The sequence below is a fragment of the Sinocyclocheilus anshuiensis genome, unplaced genomic scaffold (genome assembly GCF_001515605.1).
Source record: "Sinocyclocheilus anshuiensis isolate Anshui unplaced genomic scaffold, SAMN03320099.WGS_v1.1 scaffold78, whole genome shotgun sequence".
NCBI lineage: Eukaryota > Metazoa > Chordata > Actinopteri > Cypriniformes > Cyprinidae > Sinocyclocheilus > Sinocyclocheilus anshuiensis.
In genome coordinates this window covers 2,450,456-2,460,745 of record NW_015544250.1, presented here as the reverse complement: position 1 = coordinate 2,460,745, position 10,290 = coordinate 2,450,456, and the positions used below count along the sequence as shown (strand labels likewise).

Here is a 10,290-nt window from a genome sequence, read left to right as displayed (position 1 = left end):
AGCCGTGGTTTACAGTGAATTTATAACAGCTAAGGGGTGTTGTTAGGTACGACGCGAAGTGGATTTATAATATATACCCCCTTAGCAGTTATAAATTCACTGTAAACCACGGCTTCACGGGGCTTATTGCTTTTATAAAACGGTTATTCCATATACGTAGTAAGGTTTCACAAAATAAAACAGAGCAAATAACGTGTAATGATATTAATAAAAACATTATTCTTCCGCCAAACAATGTAGTTCCTCAGAAACGGTTGTGGTTCCAACAAAGTGGTTGCCGAGCAACACACAAACGTAAACAAAAGGTGTAATGTTACTTTGTAGAGTAATTTACAACAGCTTCGAACGCGGCTCAACCAATCAGAATCAAGGACCGGAACTATCCGTTTTATAAACGCACGTAACTAACGTACATCAAGCAAGCTAGTATGCATAGGCCACGAAGTGTTGGCCAAATAACACATTAACGGACCAGAGGAAATCAAGCAATCTAATATTCATAGGCCACGAAGTGTTTGCGAAATAACACATTAGCGGACCGGAGGGAATAATATGGATTTTTTTCCAGAAAACTTCTTGCACAAAATAAATTCAAGCACTTTCAAGGACCTGTATCTATGTATGTTTATTTTCAAAAACTTTCCAGGGCCTTGAATAGTTTTTTTTTTTCAGATTCACAAACTTTCAAGGAATTCAAGGACCCTGCTAACATTATCCACCTTATTTTTCCCATGAGAGCAGGCGCGGCCATTTGTAAATTTTATTTGCGAGGCTTTCAGCTATTTTTATGGCTGTACAAAACAGTTTTGCTGCTTGATATTGCAAACTGGTGTGTCTTACCATATTATTTTATTATTTATGTATTATCTTAATTATGGTTTGTAGTGCAAACAGTTTTACTATTTGCTGCACTTTGTTATTCTTCTTGCTATTTCCCTACAGCGGCAAATCAACCGGAAATCTCGCACATTTACAGAAAATGGCTTACTTCTGCGTTGAAAAATAAGGTGGATAGAAGTCATTCCTATGTTTACTTTATAAAAAAAATCACAGCCAAATGACACTTGTAGCACAACCTGAAGGGGGGGGCATTTTTAGAGTTATACTAAAAGGCCTTTTACTTGTTAAAAAAGTATAAACTGTCAATCAGATGACAGAAGGTGTGTGGTAGATTGTGTACAACAGGTTTTTAGGAAAGTTTTGGTCATGTTAATAATTTAGAGGCCTTAGAAATGCATGTATTAAATATGATACAGCAGGTTTTATAGGATTAAACCTGAAAGTAAACATAGGTTTAGGATTTGAGGTCGTTTACTCACCTTGAGAACCCATATAACATGGTTTTTAACCGTGCAGTCTGTAATTTTCACACTCACACCCTTGGAAACATAACAACTGGCTTTTTGTTTGCATAAGGTGTATGGATGAGTTTTTATTAGCTCTTTATTTGTCATCGTCTTCCACTTCAGAAATCTAGACGTGTTACTGTGTTATAAGCTTTATATATTAGTTTGTGACGGTGTTGTTGTGTTCACGTTTCAGTATTATGATGACACGTATCCCACAGTGAAAGAGCAGAAAGCCTTTGAGAAGAACATCTTTAACAAGACACACAGAACAGACAGTAAGTGATTCTGTTGTGTTCTCTAACATAAAGTCACGTGGACTCATCCTTCCTCTCTTTGACACAGGTGAAATAGCACTGCTGGAGGGTCTAACGGTTGTGTACAAGAGCAATATTGATTTATATTTCTATGTCATCGGCAGCTCCCATGAAAATGAGGTAATGGTTTATACTTCACCAGTATTGTGTCCTTACATCATAACCATGCAAATCTCATAAGTGTTGTTGTCTTTTCTCCCACAGTTGATGCTTATGTCAGTGTTGAATTGTCTCTTTGATTCCCTGAGCCAAATGTTGAGGTAGGAAAGATTGTAAAAGACTGGTTTCTCTCAGCTACCAAACTAACAACAGTTTGATCTTGATTGTTTTCTTCTTCTTTTTAGGAAAAATGTGGAAAAGAGAGCCCTGCTTGAAAATATGGAGGGTCTTTTCCTGGCCGTTGATGAGATTGTTGATGGAGGGTAAGTCATAATGAATGTATTCAAATGTAATACATTTAGAAAAGAGGAAATCAGAAGTAAACAATTTTGTTACACGGAGATCGTAGATGTTGCTGTTTATAGACTAAAATTCAAAAGTTCAATAAGACTCTTGAGAAAATTTTATGTTTTTGAACATAATCCTGATCCTTCAGAAATCATTCTAATATGCTGATTTGCTGCTCAAGAAACATTTCTTATTATTATCGATGTTGAAAACCGTTGTGCTGCTTAATATTTCTGTGGAAACCGTGATACATTGTTTTTCAGGATTCTTTGATGAATAGAAAGTTCAAAAGAACAGCATTTATTCAAAATATAAATCTTTTCTAACAATATAAATCTTTGCTATCACTTCTTAACAATTTAACACATTCTTGCTGAATAAAAGTTTTAATTTCTTTCAAAAAAAAAAAAAAAGAATACAAATTGACTGATCCCAAACTTTTGAACGGTAGTGTATATTGTTAGAAAAGATTTCTATTTTAAATAAATGCTCTTCTTTTTAACTTTTTATTCATCAAAGAATCCTGAAAAAAATGTATCACAGGTTCCAAAAAAATATTAAGCAGCACAACAGTTTCCAGCACTGATAATAAATCAGCATATTAGAATGATTTCTGAAGGATCATGTGACACTTTATACTGGAGTAATGATGCTGAAAATTCAGCTTTACATCACAGGAATAAATTAGATTTGAATGTATATTAAAATAGAAAAACGTTATTTTACATCATAATAATATTTCACAATATTACATTTTTTCCTGTATTTTTGATCAAATAAATGCAGCCTTGATGAGCATCAGAAACTCCTGTAAAAAAACATTAAAAATCATTCTGATCCCAAAACTTTTGACCGGTAGTGTATATATAATATATATATTATTATTATTATTATTATATTGGACATCAGCAGGCCCACAGACATACATTCTCGTCATTCATAAAATACTATAAATCGACTGCTCCTTTCACTCATGTATTGAATATTCTGGCTGTTTTGTTAATGCTTTCAGCTACCAATAAGACTGTAGTACTCTCAGCTCTCTTTTAATCATGTTTAAATATGCCAATCCAGTAGCTCAAACAGTAGAGCATGGCGCTAGCAACACCCAGATCATGGGTTCGATTTCCAGGGAATGAATGTACTAATAAAATAAATACCTTAAATGCAGTGCAAGTCGCTGTGGATAAAAGCATCTGCCAATTTCCACGGATTCTTCCCAAAAATGATTGCAGAAAAGTCTATAGATTCCTTCTGGGCCTAGACATTGGTCATTAAAAACCCACTGTGACCACATAAGTTTATTTCCTGATCCTCTTCCTCCCTTTTGTCCGCATCCTTTCTCTGCATTTTCTCTGTCAGTAAAACTCACAAAAGGCCAAAAAAGCCTTTTCTAAAACAGAAAAGTGTCTAAAAATCACATTGCATTGGTTGCACAACTGATCACACATTAATTGTCTGTTTTACAGTGTGATCCTGGAGAGCGATCCACAGCAGGTGGTTCACCGTGTCGCTCTGAGGGTATCTACTTCCTGTTCTCCTCTACTGACTTTCATTATGCTGTTGTAAATGTTAATCTGCTTAGTATTTCTTGGCTCTGCTTCATCTCATGCTCTGACGCCTCTGATGAGCATTATGGTCCTGCTAGGCAGCTATTAAGTTTGATTTCCAATAATCTTGCATGTATGAGACAGGAAGCAAGCCAGCAGTCCTAAAGTCCTCGGCACCCTCTCTCATGTCGTTTCAGGGCGATGACGTGCCTCTGACAGAACAGACAGTCACTCAGGTGAGAGCAGTCGACGCACTTCCTTCAGCGACACCTGTCGCCATCACGGCTCTTATGTTTTATAGTGGCTCTGAGATTTACCCATGATTCATTTAGAAAATCTAATCTGGTTTCACAGCTCCCACATTAAGAACGTTTCATCACGCTTTCCGGGTTCCCGTGTGTGTCTGCCGCATGTAAACATGATGGCTAATTATTGGCGGCTGTCTGCCAGCGATGGCTCCCCGTGGCTGCCGTACTCGTGAGTGCGGACTTAAGAGGCCCTGCGACAGGCTGCCTGTATGGCTTTCGTGTCTGTGATTAATGGCTGTCTCCCCGTCTTCCCTGCTATACGGTTCTACTTTGCCTCGCCTCGTGCAAATTAAGATGATGAATTAATTCCTGGATGTTTTGCTGCACCTGCATTAATCGATTACAGGGTTCCCCTCAATGTTAGCACCTTCATATGATGGGTTTGAGTTTTGCTTTTTCACTTCTGTAGTTTCTCATTTTAGATACACTAGCGTTCAAAAGTTTGTCAGTAAGATTTTTTTTAAAGAAAGAAAGAATTTAATACTTGCATTAAAGGGTGCATTAAATTGATCAAAAGTGACAGGAAGGGCATTTATAATGTTACAAAATATTTCTATTTTAAATAAATGATTTTCTTTTGAACTTTCTATACATCAAAGAAAATAATTGAAAGAAATCATCAGTAAAAAGCCAAAGTTTTCACAAAATGATGATGATGAAGACTGGAGTAATGAAGCTGAAAATTCAGCTTTGCATCACAGGAATAAATGACATTAAAGCAGTTATTTTAATTAATTAAAATAAAAAAAATACTTTTTTAACGTCTTTTTTTTATCGAATAAATGCAGCTTTGGTTAGCATGAGAGATTTCTTTTTAAAAAACATAAAAAAATCTTACCGACCACAAACATTTGAACAAACCCCCCCTCTTTGTTTTGTTTTGTTTTAGTATTTTGAAAAATAAGGGAAAAAATGCAAGTAATTTCACCCATAGTTTGAGGCTTTTGGACCACACTGTATCTTAAATGTGCTAATAGTTTGCCTTGTTCTCTGCATTTTTAAAACCACAAAGCAGAATCCTGATGGATGCATGTCTTTTAAGATAAATGATGGCATTAATGAGTCAAGAACACAAACACGTTAAAATTCAATTACCTGTTGTAGCTTTGGAGACAAGTGAGGTTTTTTGGGAGTGGTTTGGTCTATCCGTCTTCATTGAGTGATTGGATTTACTGAAGAGGAACACAAAACACTTCAAATAAATGATTCTGAGGCTGGCAATTCATTCTAATTCAATTTGACTAATTATTTGGCATTGCCTAATTTAAAACATCAGGTTATAATAAATTGGCAGAACCCACTTTCATATATTCATTCTTAAGATCCTAATGGCACCTCAAATTAATTATAACAACCATTATAAGTGGATTTAAAGAAGCACCCAGTAATGTTTCTTCCATTTAATGTTTGACATCTAAAAAATGAATAGTACGAATCACACGAGATTCCAGTTCTATTCTATTCTACTTTTCTCCCTTTATCTCACATTATTATAGTTTTAAAATGTATTTGTTACTAATATAATGTACTAATATTGCAGGTAGATGTCTTGGTTCTGACTTTACTGGATGTTTTTGTTTTTTCTAGGTGCTACAGTCAGCTAAGGAGCAGATCAAATGGTCTCTACTCCGATAGGACACTTTTGATCCCGTTCTTGAACTGAGACGAGAAGAACGAATACAATTTGACCACTTTTCATCACTACTGTCCTATCTGCCCTTTTTCCTTGAGTGTTTTCTTGACTGTTAAAGTGCACATCCATTGAAAATGACTTCTAGTGTTTCTCTCACTCGAAGATAAGACCAAGAACATGATAATTTCAAAAGAATATCAAGGCAAAAGGAAGAAGCTGGAATATTGTCTTGGTGGGACTTTCTTTTTAGGGAAAAGTACCGGGGTGTTTTTCCAGTAAGCGCTTGAATATATGGCTGGTTTTGTGAATGATATCACTGTTGTACTGTGAGATTTTCATTACGATTCATGTACATTCCAGTGGTTGATCTTGTTCTCTGTTCTTTCCTCTGACTCTTGTTTTGATTGAAGTAAAGAAACAGTTTCATCCTAGTTCTGCTGCGGCGTGTTTACCTCTTTTTGGATACTCTTTGGTTTGCAGAGGCGGCAGTGACGTTTGCTTTTCCAATATTTTAAGGTCACTTTGTTTACTGTTTAAGTCAATCATCACTATTACTACTGCTCACACGTAGGGTTATATATATATAGCATATATATATATATATATACACGCACACACATATATATATATATATATATATATTAAAAAGATTATAATAATGTATATACATGTGTGAGAGTATAAATTGAATAAATGTATTTTAATATATGTATATGGTCAAAGACAAGATATGTTTTTTGTGTCTACATCAAATTACAAAAGTGATTTCATGTTACATAAAAAGCATATTAAATGCAAGTGTCTAATGTTTCAAATAACATTTTTAAAAATAAAATGTCAAAATATGGGTGAAATAATGTTCCATCTTAATTCAGCGTAACATTTTTATGTACAAATGAAACAACATACTTATTCTGACCTGTACCTATTAAAATATATATAAGAATAAGTGATCATAAATTGTATTATATTTCAAATGATTAAACACTTCTTGCTGACAAATGGGTAAAACCTAGTGGTTTGAAGGGTAGTGGCAAAGGTAAAATTACAATTAATTAGTTTTTGGGGCTGCACTGTGATTTCTTAAATCAATGTTTTTTTGGTATATGAACTATTGTTAAACTGAATGACATTTTAGTGGGCGTCTTCTGTAAATTATGGTAAAAATGTATAATAGTCATTTTAGCTGGACATATAATGTATGAAAAAAAATATAAAGCTATATTAAACTTTTATTGTTTTGATTATAGGAAACCCCTCATCTTATTGATTAAATATATTTATCAAAAATAATATAATTATATATATATTGTATGAATTCTAATTGTTCCCCGTTTTCCTTCCTATTCGATCAGTGACTCAAAGTCAATCCAAGAGCGCCCTCTTCTGGTTTTGAATGAGACACAGACCTGAGGCTGAATTGCACTTAGCATTTACTACACTGGTTTGACTGTTTTTGTTGCCGTTATGCTTCTCAGGCACATTTTACTCCATTATGCATGTAAAATTGCAAGTGTTTTAATACATCCACAACTGTGAGGTTAATTAGTATTTTTCCCTCTAAATTAATTGCCAATTTGGATTTGGTTGCAAATAACATGCAGCATATGGTACTATTTTAAGAGGCCCTAAAACAGGCTGTTATTTAAAAACCCAGAATAGCTGTTTTGTCAAGCCCTTTTACTCTGCATGACGAAAGTGTTATATTCCACTAAATATTCTGGAATAAAAATTGGTTGTTGCTAAACACCCACAATTAACGAGTGTGTGAGTGTGTGTGTGTGTGGCAAAATGCTGCAAGGAGGTTTGGCAGCTTCGCATGCCTGCTTTTTCTCTGGTGGATTCCTCCCCTGTCTCTCATCTTAATGCAAATGAAAGGTTCCCCCTGGAGAAATGGTTGTAAAAGTAGTAGTATATCACATACATGTCTCAGAATCATACCTAGGACACAGTTATCGCACTGGGGGCGGAGACGAGACATGTGCAGTCTCAGGGGTCACCGTGACCAATGCTTTGAACGAGTTCACTAAGATTTTATCAGGCTACATGCAAAGAGCCGATGCAATGGCTGTGTCTGAAACCGAAGGAGCTGCCCACTCAGTCGATGACTTAGAGAGCATATTTGTATTTTCTACCAGTTACCGTATTCGGCACCATAATGGCTCGTCTAATGATCTATAGCAAATTAAAGAGAGCTTTAGACATAACCAGACATAAAGCTAATATTTGGAATGACTGACTTTATTTCTTTCTGTTCCATCAGACGCCATTTTTATTCTTTCCACCAACCACCAAACCATCCAGAGCAAACTTATTATTGCCAAGTAAATATTTAATGACTTCAATGCCTGTTTCACTGTAGAAATGGAATCATAAGTTGAAAAAAAGACATTCATAATAAATGAGTTTACTTCTTTAAAACTGTAATATTTTAGTATTACTAATATACTAGTTTTTTTTAATTAAAATTTTGAATTAGATTTTATATTTATATTTTCTGTTTTCATATTAATTTTAGTTATTTGGTTATGTGTTTTTGGCATTTTAATTAATTTTTGTTTTGTTTTTTAAAATATGTGTATATAATTTTTATTAGGTTTTAGCTTTTAGTTTTAGAGTTTTAGTTATTTTAGTACTTCAACTAAACAAAAACAAGAAATGTTGTGTTGGCAACTAGCTAAAAATAAGTTGTTTTATTTAATTATTTTTTACATTTTATTTTATTTCAGGTGATGTTTATTTTATTTCAAGTAATGAAAATGTTTTATTTTTTTTACGATAATAATAATCTTGCTTTAAACTGCTCCATTAGACACCAATTCTATTCATTCCAGCAAACAATAAAACACACAAGTTTGATGAAGAAATTCAAATAAGGTTAAGAAATGATCAAGCAAATACATAATTGCTAATAATTTGTGATAATGAAAAAAATGAATGAGCGAATAAACTCACTTTCAAGCACTATATCAGATGCCATTTTTAAAGTTTTAAGTCTTAAGATTCTAAATCAAATAAAAAAAATTTTAATACTTTTTTCATCAGGAATTTTCTGTTGAAAAGTCACATTTTAATGGTTTTACTGTATGCTTATCCCTCACAAACTTGTTTTCATTCACAAAAAAAAACAAAAACAAAATATGGCTTCTATCCTGACTAAGACCCATTCTCCTGATTTGTGTACGACTGCAGAAGCTGGAATGGAAGCTGATCTTCAGCAGCTTTGACTGAAGGTTACAAAAGTTCACCGTCTTGTGGGATATTCAGTTGTAATGAGAGACAGGTTTAGGACAGGACTTGTTTAGGCCAGTCTGGTTCCATAACAAACAGCTGCAGACGGAGAACTTCCTTGGCACTGGTTCAGCACACCTCCTCAACCTTCTATCCCTCTCTGTCTTCCTCTTTAATAATGCTTTGGCATCCATATGAAAGTAGTTGGGAAAGTTTTCATTGTCTCGGCTGATATGTTTATTTTGAGGAATGAAACATGACGTTGGCCCCTGAGCGCCCCACCCTCCCAGAGGGAGTTCCCTAACCCCGTCTCCAAAAGGCTCGTGGATGCTGGTGTCTTATCTCCAAAGCATGAGAGCCTTCAGCTCCAAATTGAGTTAAGTTACTCTTTCATTATAAGGTCATTCATTATGATTCATTAGCGGATGGGTAAGAGTCACAGATAAAACCACAACGTCTTGCTCATCTGTGTGTTATGAAGTGTACAACATTCTCCCATTGAATAAAGCAAAGTGCTGTGGGACAGTAGAATAAGGTTTTTAAGATATTATCACCCGCAATAAAAGAAAAAGAGTCATCAAGGGTCGGTGGGTCACGCCGACACAGTTGGGAGCTGCATGTGTTTGATTCACTAAAAATACAGAGTTCATAAGAGTCATTCTTTCCGGAATTTGACTACAGTGGTTGCGCTGCATGTTTGTGATTCACCAAAACAACCGTATCATAAGATTCAATCACTCAGGAATCAGACTACACTGACTGTGCTGGTGCGCTGTATGTTTTTGATTCATTAAAAGAACGAACTCAAAAGAGTCAATTGATCAGGAATTGGACAACGCTGGTCGTGCTCTGTTTTTGATTCACTAAAAAGAACGGGCACATATAAGTCATTCTTTCGGAGCTGCACAACACTGGTTTCATTGAATGTTTTTGATTCACTAAAAGAACCGGCTCATTAGAGTTATTCTTTTGGTGTCGGGCTACACTGGTCACGCTGAATGGTTTTTGATTCACAAATAAAGAGCCGGCACATAAGAGTCATTCATTCACAATTGGAAATCAGACTACACTGGTCACGGTGGGTTTTGTGCTGTAGATTCAGTAACATTTTTAAATGAACCTCTGTCAGGTTCATTTAACTGAACATCAATTTTTATGTTATTTGCAAAAACAAACAAACAAAAATAAACTATACATTTCAGTTCAGAAGCATGATGTTTATTTACCAGCATCTATTAGTCAAGCCAACCAACCGAAATCATCCCAAACAGCCGGACATCAGTTACACACCTCAGAAATGATTTGACCACCCAAGCCACACTTAAAAATGCATTGGTGTCTTTGCATTATATTTTTTAATACATGCTAGGACACCTGTTTGAACAGGAAACATCATACAACCAATAAAATACACCAACTGGATTACATTAGTTTACAGCTGCCACATGTAATTTTCAT

The 10,290-nt window shown here is 34.9% G+C and overlaps 1 protein-coding gene across 1 annotated transcript in view; it reads left to right on the top strand.

Moving 5' to 3' along the window:
• The window catches only part of LOC107697926 (coatomer subunit zeta-1), a 9,025-nt gene extending 2,993 nt beyond the window's left edge, over nucleotides 1-6,032 (top strand). Inside the window, exons 3-9 of the mRNA XM_016498799.1 lie at nucleotides 1,543-1,624; nucleotides 1,692-1,783; nucleotides 1,868-1,923; nucleotides 2,008-2,085; nucleotides 3,580-3,631; nucleotides 3,858-3,896; nucleotides 5,556-6,032. Coding sequence (XP_016354285.1) covers nucleotides 1,543-1,624; nucleotides 1,692-1,783; nucleotides 1,868-1,923; nucleotides 2,008-2,085; nucleotides 3,580-3,631; nucleotides 3,858-3,896; nucleotides 5,556-5,603 — 447 coding nt within the window. The 3' untranslated portion in view covers nucleotides 5,604-6,032. The remainder of the gene's footprint in view (nucleotides 1-1,542; nucleotides 1,625-1,691; nucleotides 1,784-1,867; nucleotides 1,924-2,007; nucleotides 2,086-3,579; nucleotides 3,632-3,857; nucleotides 3,897-5,555) is intronic.
• The last annotated feature ends 4,258 nt before the right edge of the window (nucleotides 6,033-10,290 follow it).